Source organism: Mirounga angustirostris, unplaced genomic scaffold (assembly GCF_029215605.1).
Source record: "Mirounga angustirostris isolate CCGP_5_RB_7025 unplaced genomic scaffold, mMirAng1.0.hap1 SCAF_6, whole genome shotgun sequence".
NCBI classification, from domain to species: Eukaryota; Metazoa; Chordata; class Mammalia; order Carnivora; family Phocidae; genus Mirounga; species Mirounga angustirostris.
This window is the reverse complement of record NW_026991714.1, coordinates 105,718,674-105,732,797: the sequence shown is the minus strand read 5'-3', so window position 1 is coordinate 105,732,797 and position 14,124 is coordinate 105,718,674. Positions and strand designations below refer to the sequence as shown.

At 46.7% G+C, this 14,124-nt stretch overlaps 1 protein-coding gene across 18 annotated transcripts in view; it reads left to right on the top strand.

The window, feature by feature from the left end:
* Positions 1-14,124, top strand: part of KCNMA1 (potassium calcium-activated channel subfamily M alpha 1) — a 734,101-nt gene that overhangs the window by 521,664 nt on the left and 198,313 nt on the right. For 17 of the 18 annotated variants that reach the window (XR_010412485.1, XR_010412484.1, XR_010412486.1 and 14 more), the window contains 3 exons: positions 1,443-1,525; positions 5,521-5,590; positions 11,801-11,956. Coding sequence is in view for 14 of the 18 variants with exons in the window: in XM_054508237.2 (XP_054364212.1) it covers positions 1,443-1,525; positions 5,521-5,590; positions 11,801-11,956 (309 nt within the window). In the remaining 4 variants the exon portion in view is untranslated. Of the gene's footprint in view, positions 1-1,346; positions 1,526-5,520; positions 5,591-11,800; positions 11,957-14,124 lie in introns of those variants that run through there. The other variant, XM_064594877.1, reaches the window with a different exon arrangement.

Sequence of the window (14,124 nt, the reverse complement as noted above, 5' to 3'; positions counted from 1 at the left end):
ACAAGATAATAATAGAGTAATTCCCATCTTAAATACTTAAATTGGACTCAGTGTAGCTCTGAAATCTATTATTTACATTGGAAAGGAACATGAAGGATAAAGTATAAATAAAATTCTACTAGGCCATAAAACATTTTGAGCTTCCTTTTTTTTCCACTACCAAAGACTAAAAACACAAAACTAAACATGCAGATATCTGATATCACTTGGTAAAGGGCTAATCTTTCATTCCAAATTCTGCTAAGTTAGAATCTTCTTATAAAGCAGACCTGAGGCTTATAAAGGAAAAGGATACAGCAAAGTGGCATCTGCTACTTTGCTCGTTTTATATAGATTTTGTAAGCACATTCAATATTTGCATGGCAGTGGGTATAGATTAATATTGTGAATCCACTGACATCTAAATGTTAACTGTGGTTACTACTTAATTTAGTAAATAATGTCATTGGCAAACGTGAATAAGCAGAAGGATCTGGGTAAATTCTTTGGATTATTAAAGAAAACTAGAGACAATTTGTGACATACCATGGAGGAAACCATGGCCTCCCACCAAAATGCGGGAATGGTCTATTAAATACAACATAACAAGTGGGACAGATTGCAGACCTGAGCCAGCATGAGAATTCTTATGCTTATAGAGTCCAGTTACTCTTAATATTATCCAGACATGACCCAAGTTATGACTAATGTGAACTCTAATGAGAACTTGGAGAAAATAGTTACTGTTCAAGGACCTAATTTAGATGCAAGCAATTATTAACATAACTCATCATTCCCTCAAAGGCATAAATCTTATTTTGGCTCATGTTTAGGTAAGTCAGTAGGTTTTGAGTTCATCTGTAACACATCATTTCATACACATAGATTTGTTGTCTTTTGAATATCTGAATGCTAATTGAATACTAAACAATACTGAGCTGTTATCTGATTTAGGGCTCTTATTTCCTTCTGTTTCACCGTCAAGATGTGAAAAAGGTCAGATGAAGGACTTTGGAGTCTCAATTTCTGAATCCCTGACTATTCGGTTAACTTGGTAACCTCAGAGAAGGGGTTTAGCTCACCTAACGCCATTTCCCGACTAAAAAATTTAGGATGATGGGGTAGATCCATTGTTCGGGGAAGGAGGCAGGGAGGGGACTGAAAGGCTTCATTAATTGTTATTTAAAGAAATCTGGGAAGATTACATCTAAGTGACTATGCAAATTGAAAAGTTTCATTGCCAAGATACATGTTGTACCCTCGAACAACAACAAGATGAAATGTTTAACCATAACAAGAACTTGCAACCTACACTTCTGACAAAAACTATAATCTCTCAGGATTATTTTTTTTCTTTCCTTGCAAAGCACCAGATTCCCCAAAAGCTGTCAACAGAGAAAGACTGCAACCAAGCGTGGCTATTTATATGTTTGTGTTCTGTGATTTCCCTTTCGGTGTCTTAGATAGAGTCAGCAGATGCGTGCCTCATCCTTGCCAACAAGTACTGCGCTGACCCTGATGCTGAAGATGCCTCCAACATAATGAGGTAACACCGGGGAGGCCAGGGAAGGCTCAGGACTTGGTGCTCTGCAGCCCATTGGCTGCCCTTTTGGGTTCTCTGCAGAGCACCATCTCTGTGGGAACTTCTATCCCTCATAAGCCACCCTACACCTTGCCAAAGCATAGGTCCAGGGGGAGCTGAGGCACTGGTGGCTGTGGAGGGCAGTGACACAAGGCATCGTCGACAGGAAGGTTATCCCTGGCAGAGGGGAGACCTGGGGCTCACAACGGGTCTTGGGTTTGAGATGTTTCAGACAGATTGAGATGGGGATAGGCCTGAAGTAAAGTACCATTTTCCCTAAGGGGGAGTGGACCCGAAATGACTTAACTGTGGGTGATTTTGTCCCCCAGAAGACATTTAGAAATATCTGGAGATGTTCTTGGTTGTCGTAACAAGGAGATGATGTTGTTCACATCCCAGGGGGTGGAGGCCAGGAATGCTGGTCAACATCCTACAGTGCACAGGATAGTTCCCCACAGCAGAGAATTACTGGGCCCCAAATGGCAGTGGTACCAAGCTTGAGAAGCTCTATGTTGGAACTTTCTGAGTGTGTCTGTAGTATGTTGATTAATATCCCCCACAAAGAGGAGTTGGTTGACTGGTGAGCTTGTTTCGGCCAGTTTCCCAGAATGAAAGAGTGTCTTCACTGAAAGCCTTCTCAGTGCTTTTAATACTAAAATGCTTTTCTAAGATAATGTTCTACGGAGAAATTATTGAACCTATTTGACTCCAAGCCCCGCCCCCCCTTTCTTTACAGAACATCTTTGGGTGGGCAGGGGCACACTCTGGAGAACACTGCCCAGGGCCCTCCCTGGAAACAGGCGAAGCACATGGAAGGCCATGACCTGGCCTGGCCTGACACGGCTGACCCCCACTCCTTATTCGTTTCTCATTTCAGAAGACCACTGTTCTGTGACAATGGAATGACAAAAAAGATATTTAGCTCCAGAGAGTTAAAGCCCCTTAGGATTCTTTTTTTCCCCTCCTGCGTTGGAAGGGAATAATAAAGAGATGCTTCTGGAGAGAAGAGATGAACTAAGAGAAAACATTTCCCTCCCACTACATTCCCAAGAACTCTTGCCTAATTGTGAGCAGCCATCCTTTGGTCCATACAGAACTCTCTCTCGGTGCAGCTTGGTTTGCTGTGGCCTGGGAATGTACCTGGGGTGAGGGCTTGGGAAGTTGCATCATCACGATGCTCCCACCTTCCTTCCTTTGCTTCTCATCGGTGGCCCCGAGTGACATGAGCTTTCCCGTCACTGAGGTGGGGAAGGGGGCATCCTTCGGTGCCTCTGGGATGAGCACATTTTTCCCTCAGCATCTGGTCCCTGTGTCTGGCAAGCGACATCTGGCACAGTGTTCTCTTTCCTCCCACTTTTCTTTGGCCATATGCTTTCATGCCGTTGTTTTTTTTTTTTTTTTTTTTTTTTAAGATTTTATTTATTTATTTATTTGAGAGAGAGAGAGAGAGAGAGAAACAGCATGAGAGGGGAGAGGGTCAGAGGGAGAAGCAGGCTCCCCGCCGAGCTGGGAGCCCAATGTGGGACTCGATCCCAGGACTCTGGGACCATGACCTGAGCTGAAGGCAGTCGCTTAACCAACTGAGCCACCCAGGAGCCCCTTCATGCAGTTGCTTTAAGGAAGTTGATGCATGAACTCTTGTCCGCATGGGGCTTACCAGCCTGCAGGGAGGTGGTGGAGTGGGGACGTGCGTCCACACCTGGGTCCACCCCCTAACTAGGCACAGCTGGAAAGTGACTACAACAGCTCAGCATCAGGAGCTTCAGTGACCCCTTCCCTGAACTAGGATTTCCATCCTTTGCCCCGTTTTTGTGTCATTTGAAATGACAAAAATGTAGCCTTTAAGGAACTAGGCTTCCTGATTTTCAGATTTTCAGACATAAAAAACAAAAGAAGATAAAGTTGAATGTGTAGACCCCCAGAGAAGTCTGGGGCTAGTGCTTTCTTTTTTTCCTTCCAAAAGTGAATAATTGAAATGAGTAATAGTTTGGAAATGGGCATTTCTCTTAATCGCAATATTTCATTTAGGCTGCGGTAGGGCTAATATGAAGACATGTAAGTTATCAGGGTGTTTGGCATGATGCCACCGCATAAAAATTACAGGACAAAGGTAGCGTCAGAAATGTAGTGAAGCCATCCATTAACCAGAATCAGAACTAAGGCCCAGGCAGTGAAAGGAAACGGGAAGTTCAGGGTTAAAAATTGGGCTCCGGCTTTCCCTTATTTGTATAATCCTCCTTTCTCCTTAGTTTAACGAGACCAATCTGCCCCTTTTGAAATTAAAATGTCAAAGATCCATTTGAAATGAGCTAATGCAGAAAACCAGTGGAGGCTGTGAACTGAATTCTGAGGGCTGACCGAGGCTCAAAGTCCTTGAGTTATAAGCAAGAGCCAACACAACACTTTTTCAAAAATAAAATGAATTCCTTAAAGTGCAAAAGCCAGGGTGAATTTGTGCAGAAGAGGCTTCTGTGCGATCCATTTCCTAAATTCACAAGTTGCAGCTTTTCAGACAAAACTGCTCCCTGGGGCGCCTGCGTGGCTCAGTTGGTTAAGCAACTGCCTTCGGCTCAGGTCATGATCCTGGAGTCCCGGGATCGAGTCCCGCATCGGGCTCCCTGCTCAGCAGGGAGTCTGTCTCTCCCTCTGATCCTCCCCCCTCTCATACTCTCTCTATCTCATTCTCTCTCTCTCAAATAAATAAATAAAACCTTTAAAAAAAAATGTTCAATTTAAAAAAAAAAAAAAAACTGCTCCCTGACTGCCTTCTCTCCATTTTTGCACAAAAAAAGGGATGAAGCATGGAGACGGTTCTTGGTGCAAAGTTTGTGGGGGTGGTCCTAATAAACGCGCTTGCATTTCTGATTAGGCTTAGGAGGTGCGCCATTCTGTGGAATTCCATTCTTTAGCTTTCTTTGTCACAGAAGGAAATGTGCAATGTCACCTCTGACAGAGTCGGTAATGACAAAAACCATAACTTACATGTGGAGAGAGCTTTTAATGATTTCAAAGCATTTCCACATCTGGTCTTTCATTTGCTGCTCATACCAAAGCCTGTGAAATAAATAAAGCAGGTACCATTGCCCCCAATGTCCAGAAGAGGAAACAGTCACAAAGAGCCCAGGGATTTCCTGAAGGTCACCCAGTTCCTTGGTACAAGACTGGAACTGGAATCCAGGTGTTTCTATTCCTCCACTTACAGCCCAGTGACTGTCTCGGGGAGCAGAAGCGAGGGGTGGGGTGGGGGAGGGCAGTGGTTCATACGGAGTGTAGACTGAGGGCAGTTTCCCAGGGCGTGGCGTTGGGGGGAGAGTGGCATTTTCTACCAGACTGTAGCCCCCACCAGGCCTTGGTTTTTATTTCCAACCAGCATTAAAGTCATCATTTAGACACTATTATCTATCGAAGGCTGAGTCATTGATCCCATCATAAGAGCCCTGCTCAGAAATAATTTCTGTGAGTGGCCATGTGTGTGTGACAATTAGTATCATTTGTCAGGCTGCTTGTTTGATTTGTCATTGTTGTCTCAAGTTGTTCACTTGGAGAATTGGACTCAGGGCAAATTGTTTCAGGCTCGTCCCTAGGGTATGTGAGATGGCAAACCTCCCTCGCCCCGTGGGTAAAGCTTGCCTTATTTACATGTCTATGTAGGCAGTAAGCCTGTGACCCCTGCTCAGGAGCCCCCACCCCAGTACACGCGGGTTCACACGCCGACACCAAGCACCACAGGACTGCTCTCTTCTTCTCTGCCCAGGGCACAGTCTGTGGCCGTTCTGTGGATTTCTTTTTCATGCCATGGGGTACAGTGATGGACACAGTTTAACTTGGTCCTGTGCCCGCAAGCCCTCTTGATGGGCCTGGCTGCTGGTCCCACATTCACTCTGGGTGCAAATTCATGTTCCCATCAGACTTCAAGAGTAAGGCAGACCCTGCCTCAGCTTTGGCTCTTTCTTTTTCAGAGTAATCTCCATAAAAAACTACCATCCGAAGATAAGAATCATCACTCAGATGCTGCAGTATCACAACAAGGTAAGACAGCGAGAGCCCGAGCCTATCCCAGGCTCAGAGATGCACAGGTGTACCCGGTCTCTTTCCTCTCATTGTACAGCTGCACGTGCACACACATGCCCACACACACATGCACATGCCCACACATACATGCACGCACACACCCACATGTATGTGCACACCCACACACGCATGCACGTGCACACATGCCCCCACATGCATGTGCACACACATGCATGTGCACACACGCCCCCACGCATGCACACATACACACATGCACATACACGCCCCCACATGCACACGCACACACACATATGCATGTGCACACACACGCCTCCACGTGCATGCACACACACACCCACACACACACGCACCTCCACACACGCACGCCCCCACACGCACGTGCACACACGCACGTGCACACACATATGCCCCCACATGCACGTGCACACACACATGCCCCTCCACACACGCATGCGTGCACACACACGCACACATGCATGCACATGCACACACCCCACATGCACGTGCACACACACACATGTGCACACACACATGTGCACACACACATGCACCCCCCCCCCCCCCGCACACGCACACATGTGCTGCTGTAATCCAAAGGCCTGGACAAGGGGGTGCTGGGTACAAACCTCCCCGGGGCCTCACTTCAGAGCAAACACATTGTTTACCGCTGGTCACCAGAAGGAAGCATCTGTTGGACCCCCAGGGTCCAAATATCGATGTAATCTTCGATCCCATTTCAACAATGTCCACTTTTTATGTGCTCCACTCACTTCTTCAGTCAGTATCTCCTGACTCCCTGCTATGTGGTCAGCACGCTACCTGACCTCCCTAACCCCCCATGGGTATAAGTGAAGGAGTCCTGCCTTGTGCCCTCGGGACGTGGCAGTCCAGGGGTAGAGAGTGTCCTAGGCAAGCAGAGACCAGGTGACATGGAGGAGCAGACCACGTGCCGGGGGGAGGTGGGTGGGAGTGGGGAGAATTCGGAACAAGGCATTCTCAAATTCAGGAGGAGAACGGGCTTGGTTGAATTCAGGAAAAAAGTTGCTCTCCAGAGATAAAAACATAAAGGAATTTTCCTCATGTTCTAGTTTACAAGGGGATTGGAAAGAAAACAAATGTTGGAGTCTGTGTTGTTTCCCTTGTGATTACTTCTTAGTCTCTCATTCAGAGGCACTGCTCCCTCACGTGGCCTGTCACCGAACTCCCAGGGAAACAGCTTTGGGGGAGGGAAGGTGGCACCTTTCTCTGTTTGATATGGAACCGGTTATTCCCCGTAATGAGGCTCGGAGAAACTGGAGGCTGCTCAGTACCTGGAACCAGGTGTCCTGTCTGAACACAATAACTCCCCGCTGGGTTGTGAGTGAGTGTGTGTCCCATCTTATAGGCCATATTTCCTACGAAATAGGCAGTCAGGTGACCCAGAGAAGATCCTATTCTGCCAAATGCACCAGTGCCATGCCATTATTTCTTAATTGCTGGCAAGTGCTGCCCCATTTTGCTGTGTGGAGGCCCATCAGAGGCCGTTGTGGAGTGGAGCCTGCTGTCGGCAACTGGCCTCCCACTCGGGTCTGCTGCCCACTGCCCAGCCCTTGGCAGGTGGTTCCACTGCAGAACGGGTTGCACTCCAGCCAGTGGGCTTGGTGGTGGGCACCCAAGGTCCCATTGTCCTATTCGTCTCTGGAAAACCCAAGGACATGGAAGAGATAAAGTGAGGCTATCGGGGGACACTCACAAGCATCGGTCTGGAGAAGTTTCTTGACGGCAGTCCCTGTAGGTGGAGGTGAATTTTGTAGCAAGGCTGTGGCTGGTGACAGCTCCTCAGGCAATAAACTCTTCTTTCATTTATGATTTGAAATTTCATTTAGTGTGAGAGTGCTTTAAGCTGTTTAGGTTTTTGGCTGAATTTAGATTGAGTAGGGAAATTAATGTTGTATGTTTAGAAAGGGCTGTCAGTTCCTTTTTTTCCTCCCTCCAATGAGTAGTGATGCCACATCTTCAAGAAATTCAGGAGGGTTTCAGCTGTGATTTCTGTCAAACTCCAAGTAGCTCAATGGACCTAGGATCTGGATGGAACCTGGTCAGTACTCACACGACCATAACAAGCTGAATGTCTTTTACAAACCTTTTCATGGTAATTATTCAGGAACAATGATGAAGGCCTCAACCGACCCATGACGATTTGCTGGAAACACATTTTTGCTTAGAACCACCCCAATATTTTGGGGTTTCAGAGTCAGGCAAAACCACATGTGGGACTTTGCCCCTGTCAGATGCGTAAGGGTACGAGGGATGGAGTGACTTTGGCACATTTTTCTCGATCATTTTATTTCTCTCTTCTAGAGGGAGCAAAAAGTCCACTGGTCATTGTCATCTCATTCCTCATGGAATTGCAAATGGACACTTGTCACCCTGCTTTATAATTATGCTATTTCGTGAGATGGTCCCACCTTCTCTTTAATCTGTTTTTCTTCCCATTGCCTTACAATATTATTTTTCTTCCTCTCTGTACTTCCTCTTCACCCATGACTAAATGTCCAGAGATCTCCACCCATTAAAACTTGCTTTCTTGAAAGAACCTGGTATGTGTGTGTAAACTTATGTTATAGTCAACATACTTCAAATGACAGTTAATTCCATAATTGGATACGAGACTTAAAATATAAAGAATTTCAATTCCTTGTGCTCTAATGATGCTGGTATTCCAGGGCCTAGAGGAATGTAGGCAAGCTGCCTACTTTCTCTCCATGTAAAACTGGTCCTGAGTTTGTCATCATAGTAATCTCAGACATTTGTGGCATATTTTATGGTTTTAAAAGAGCTTGACATCCATTATCACATTTAATCCTCATTTGACCATCTGTGCATGCTAACATCCCAGTGTGACTTCAGACTGGGAGTCTACGCGCTCTCAGACAGAGCAGCTCTGGTGGGTACAACTCGTGGTCACTTGGCAGGCAGTGAACTAAGGACAGAATGGCCAACTGTCACTTTCTCTTTAAATAGAGACACACCCCACTGAGCCAAACTGTGGTTCCTCACAGTAGGCCTTCTAGAAGGACTGGTGTTCTCTAAAGTGGATCTGATTTTATGGAGAGAAACACTCAGCCCAGCCATCTCTGAACACTGAAAGAAAATGGTACAGGGCACTCATTTTTGATTTGAGTGTAAATGTCTTGAAGCTTTTCAAGGAAAGAACAGTTTGTATCTTAGAAAAGTGTCACTTCTGATGACTTAACTATTCATGGATTTTTTATTTTCCAAACAGATTCTAGAAAAAGAGGTCTTTGTTTGGGATCTGGAAGCCAAGTCCCAGTGGCCCAATGGTAATGCAAGTTCATTGAGCTTTCTCACTAAAAATCCTCACACACTTGGGCAGTAGTGTTAAAGTGTTTTCTCTGAAATGAACTTTGTTCCTTATGGTGGCTTCCTCAAAGTTATATGTATAGGGAGGACTGGAACTGGGACTAGAATTGACCTCTCCTGGTTTCCCAGGAGAGCATATTTTCACATTCCTTCTTCTTGAGATGAGGAGTGGTCCAGTGGCCGATCAAAGGGAGATCCTGGTCCTGCTACACCAGCTTTATCAGGCCTCATTCTCCAGATCCACGGTTTGCCTCTAGACTCCTGTGCAGCGAGGCTGGCATTTTCCACTGGACCCAAATGTCCCTCAAATGAAGGACAGAGTTGCCAGAAACAGAGGATTTGAATTCCTGATGAAATTTCCTCTCTTCATTTCATGCACACAGATGTTCCTCCTAGCCTTTGGTACATCCCTCCCTGCTCCCTGCCCCACAGTTGGTGAAGATATGATGGCCCATAAAAGGAGGCCATATGGAAGCCTGAGAAATGAAACAAACTTGACTTTCCCACGTAATAACATGTAAAATATATCTAAGGAACTCAAACCAGATGGGAACATGGGGGACCCAAGGCCCCAAAGCCTGGACTTCATACCTTCAAAAACCTGGCACCTGGGGATATGAGAGATTCTCTGGAAAAGGCTTTGTTTGTTTGCTTGCTTGCTTGAAAGTACCATGAAGGTTATGTGACCTTCAAACCTCCTTTCACACTCAGTGATCTACTTGTTCATTACTTAGATCTCATTTCTCCTTATTCTTCGCAGATGATATAAAGGCAAATGAGTATCTCTCCACTGAGACTGGTGTATTCTCTGCGGTGCCAGTAAAGGAGGAAGGTGGCCTTTGCGAGCCGGTGAAGAGTAGGGAGAGAAACAGGGTAAAGGGCAAGGCCATCCGCTGGAATCAAGCCTATGATGTGAGAAGGTCTCTGATACTCAGCTTGACAGAAATTACCATCCACGATGGCCCACACACCAAACTTTTTAATCATGCTCTCATTAGGGAGGACACAGTCTTCTCTCCCAGGAGTCACTGCTGGCTTAGGACCTGTGAGACTGTCACAGGACTTTGAGGAAGGGATTTCACAAGAGTGGTATTTCTGCAAGCAGAGGAAGGACCCATTGGACTTGTTCTTTGTTTCCATAATAGCGTCTTCCATCTCTTCTAGTAGGTACAACTGTAGTGGGTTGTCCTGACAGTGAAGGGAAGCCTTCTGGGTACTCCTGGTGCTTGCTGGTATCTGGAGAGAAACAGTCATTTCAGGGCCATAAAGTCTTGGCATCCGAGGGGGCCTAGCACAGCTCTCTGATTCAAGCACAAATGCAAAGCAAGCGGTCTTTCTGTTATGACCTGGGAAAACACTTACTGAGTTTTTGGGACAAAGACCTTGCATTTTGGGAGGTAGCTTTCTCCATTTATTAGACAAATTACATCCTTAGAAAGTTCCTTTATAAAACAAGCCAAAAAACGGCTTTCTTGTAACGTGTACCAGTCAGTCCTAATTCTGGCCCCTGGAACAAAGCAGGACAATCCCTCTTCAGCACCTGAGGTATTCAGAGGTTGTCACCATCCCGTCTCTGTGAGGCTGTGGCCCTTCTGCAGGCCAAACACTGCTGGCTCTCTTAACTGTTTCTCTAAAGATGTTTTCCAGAACCCCCATCTCTCCTTGTGCTTGTCATTTTTCTCTGGAAGTTATTCAATTTATCAGTTTCCCTCTTTAAATCTGACTGTTACAACTGGATCAAGTACTCTGGAACTAGCCTGACCAGTTCACAACAGAATGAAACATTCATTTCCCTTGATCTGGAGACCATTTCTAACAAGCAAGCATTGGCTTTCTCTGTAATCTGTCACACGGTTGGCCTCTTTTTGGGATTTGAGTTATCCACACACTTAAGTTTTTTTTTCTTCTTTCCCCTCAGCTCTACTGCCAAGTTAGGTCTTCTCATTTTGAATTTATACAGTTGATTTTTTTTTTTTTTTTGAACCTAAATGCTGTGCTTGACATTAAGGCCTTTAAAATCTTCCCTGGTTGGTTTTCTGCCCATTTTTTCAACCCTGGAGAAGTTTTTGAATCTTGATTCCTTCATCCAACATATGATCTCTGACTCTCTGCTTCATGCCACTTAAAACTAATCGGAAGAGCATGTCTGGGTCCTTATCTTGGGGTGTGACCTAATAGGATCAGTCCATCTGCAAGATGTTGTAATATGTCTACACTGTGATTTGCCTGATGATTTAGGTCAGTGCTTCTCAAGGTGTGGTCCCTGGATCAGCAGCTCAGCAGCACCTCGAACTTATTAGAAATGCGAATTCTCCAGCCTCGCCCTGCACCTTACCAGATCAGAAACTCTGAAGGAGGGGCCGGCAATATGTCTATCAACCCACGAGGTGATTCTGAGGCCCACTCAGACTTGGGGGCCACTGACCTGGAGTTTCGGGGATGCAAATAAAAAAGGATTCTAAAACACACAGGCATCTGACAGTCTTGAGTCTGTTTGAGGAGCCAATTTATGAACAACCTAGCCAGACATCCTAGTAGCATGGGCCGATGTGTCTGTCACAAGAGGAAATTCCCTGTGGACTCTGTTTGGCTAGGTGACAAACCCGAGGGGAAGACCTGGGTTTGGGAGGCACAGAAGCAATGTTCTGGAGAGGCCACTGAAGACTGAAGTCTGCTGAATAGGAGAGTCGAATGAAACAGCAAACAGCAGGCTCAGGCGAGAGAAAGGAAGGATGAGTCTGAATGCCTCGGAGCAGTTGGGCAATGCTGCATTTCCCAGAGGAGATTTACAATAATTGAACATTTAGCAACCTAAGGTCTCATACCTTGCTTTTGCTTCCACAGGCCCATCTGCTAAACATCCCGAGCTGGAATTGGAAAGAGGGGGATGATGCAATCTGCCTCGCAGAGCTGAAGCTGGGGTTCATAGCCCAGAGCTGCCTGGCTCAAGGCCTCTCCACCATGCTCGCCAACCTCTTCTCCATGAGGTCATTCATAAAGGTAACGTCTTGTCCTATTAGAGCCCATTAGCCCCGGATTCGGTTTGTCGTGGGGTTGAGTAGAGAGCATAGCTTAAACTCAAAACAGATCGACGGGCTTTAACCACTTTGGTTAAGGAGAAATTCCTTGCTACAGATTTGGGCACGAGGCCAACTTCTTCCAAAATTATGTTTTTATTTTTATTTGGCACATCCACGGCCATTAAATGATTGTTCAAAGCACAATCCTCTTTTTTTTTTAGATAAACCACATGTTTATCTATCAACAAAGCCTCCGCTGTTAAAACAAAAATATGATTTATATACATTCCATATGGCACCAGAGCGCCTAAAGAAAAGAATTATCATTTTGCTTTTTTACATCAAGTGGCTGGTAGACCTCTCACTGTGTGGATAAATGCAGACCATGTGTTTGTGCTGAAGCCCAAACCCCAACAAAATAATTCATTTATTTATTTCTGCACAATCAAGGAGGCCAGCAGGGCTGACATGCCATGGTTATTTGAATGGAGAGTGAAACGAGGGACCGAACCCTCAGCAGTGGCGCCCCGTACGCCGTGAGACAGGCGGTCTGGCTCTGCTCGCCTCCTCATCAGCCGGCTCAACCCACAGAGCTGACTGGGCAGCCACGCCAGTGTCTCCAGAGTGGCCCCTGCCTGCTGGACCAACCCAGGCAACGAAAGACCCAGCTCTGTCCTCACAGGCCAGGCCGGGACAGCGGCCAGCCCAGGCCAGGCCCGTTTCTGGGACATTGGGTCGAGGGCCCAGGCACCCTCCTAAGAGGGCGTTTGGGGCACATTGGGTAATGATAACACCAGTCCTCATCCTTGGATTGTTCTTAGCCTAGACCATCAAGGAGGCAGACCAGGACAGTAAAACCTGCCCAGTTTGGGCCTTTCTGACTTGGCACTGGTGGCCATTAGCTCAGGATTTGGACTTCCATTTCCCCTTCCTGCACGAGTAGGGATGGAGGTGGGAAATTTGGAGTTACCAGGAGGTCCCACGAAGGGGGCTGGAAGCGCTGCAATCCAAGGTGTGAGACCTCTAGCCCTTGGCTGCCATCACCGCTGTACGTGGCACTGGTGGTCAGTTGTCCGGGGGAGTCGAGGCGATGGCCCTGGGGTCAGTGGGAAGGATGGGTGGGAAGAGTGCGGCTGCAGGTGATGGACCGACTCCATGCGCGTGCTCGCCCTGGGCATCCCCAGCCGTGTGATTAGAGCAGGGCTTTTCTCTCGGCCCTTAACCCTCTGTACCCACCTAATTTACAGTACTTAGGCAATTCATAGATAATAATCCTTTATGTAAAAGGACAAATTGTTTTGGAGTCCCTTCCATCACTTTAGCAAAGGATGCCTTGATCAAAAAATTCCTTCAGCTCACTATGTACCCAAAGACCTCAACTCCACAGAACTCCAGGCTCAGACCCAGCTCACAAGTAAGGACATTGTGTGGCTTTTTGTTTTTTTTTTTTTTAATGGCTTCTTTAATCCAGGCTGCTGTTCCCCTGCCTGGATGAAACTGAATGCAGGCAAAATGGAGTTGCCAGGGGGGTCTGTGTGGCAGGACTGAGAGGCATGCCCCAAAGCCAGATGTAGCCTGTGTCTCCAATGGCTCTTGTGTTCAACACAAGGAACCCAGACCCCAGGATAAAGGACTGTCACCAAGAGAGCTCTTCTGGCTCATTCAACCAAGCTCTGGGGGTTTCCTCCAGCAGGGAGTTATCCACAGGCCCAGGCACAGGGTCTGAGACCTGGGCTCCGCTTCCTTGTGTTGATGTAACACGGTCTTGGCAGGGCCCTACCACACATGGGGCACTTGACATGCGTATGTTTTGATTTTGTGGTGCCTGCATGGAACGAGAGCTGCCTGTCAGGAAAATTAATAAAATGGATGTGACGCTGATTCCTCAGTGTTATTACCAGCAGGGAGAAAGAACTTCTGTCCAACTTTGCTCAAGACCCCAGAGGGCCTCACCTCTGGAGCCAAGGACGTCCCCTCCAGCCCAACGAATCCCACTGCCAAGTTCCTATTTAGGAAGAGCCTGTGGAAGAGGCCTGGCAGGGCCCTGGTGTAACTGAAAACACATTTTCCTCCTAGGGTTATGTTACTGTGTTATTTCTGCCTGGGGCCGGCTCCTCCGTGTTCAGAGGTAGCTCTCTGCACATGGCC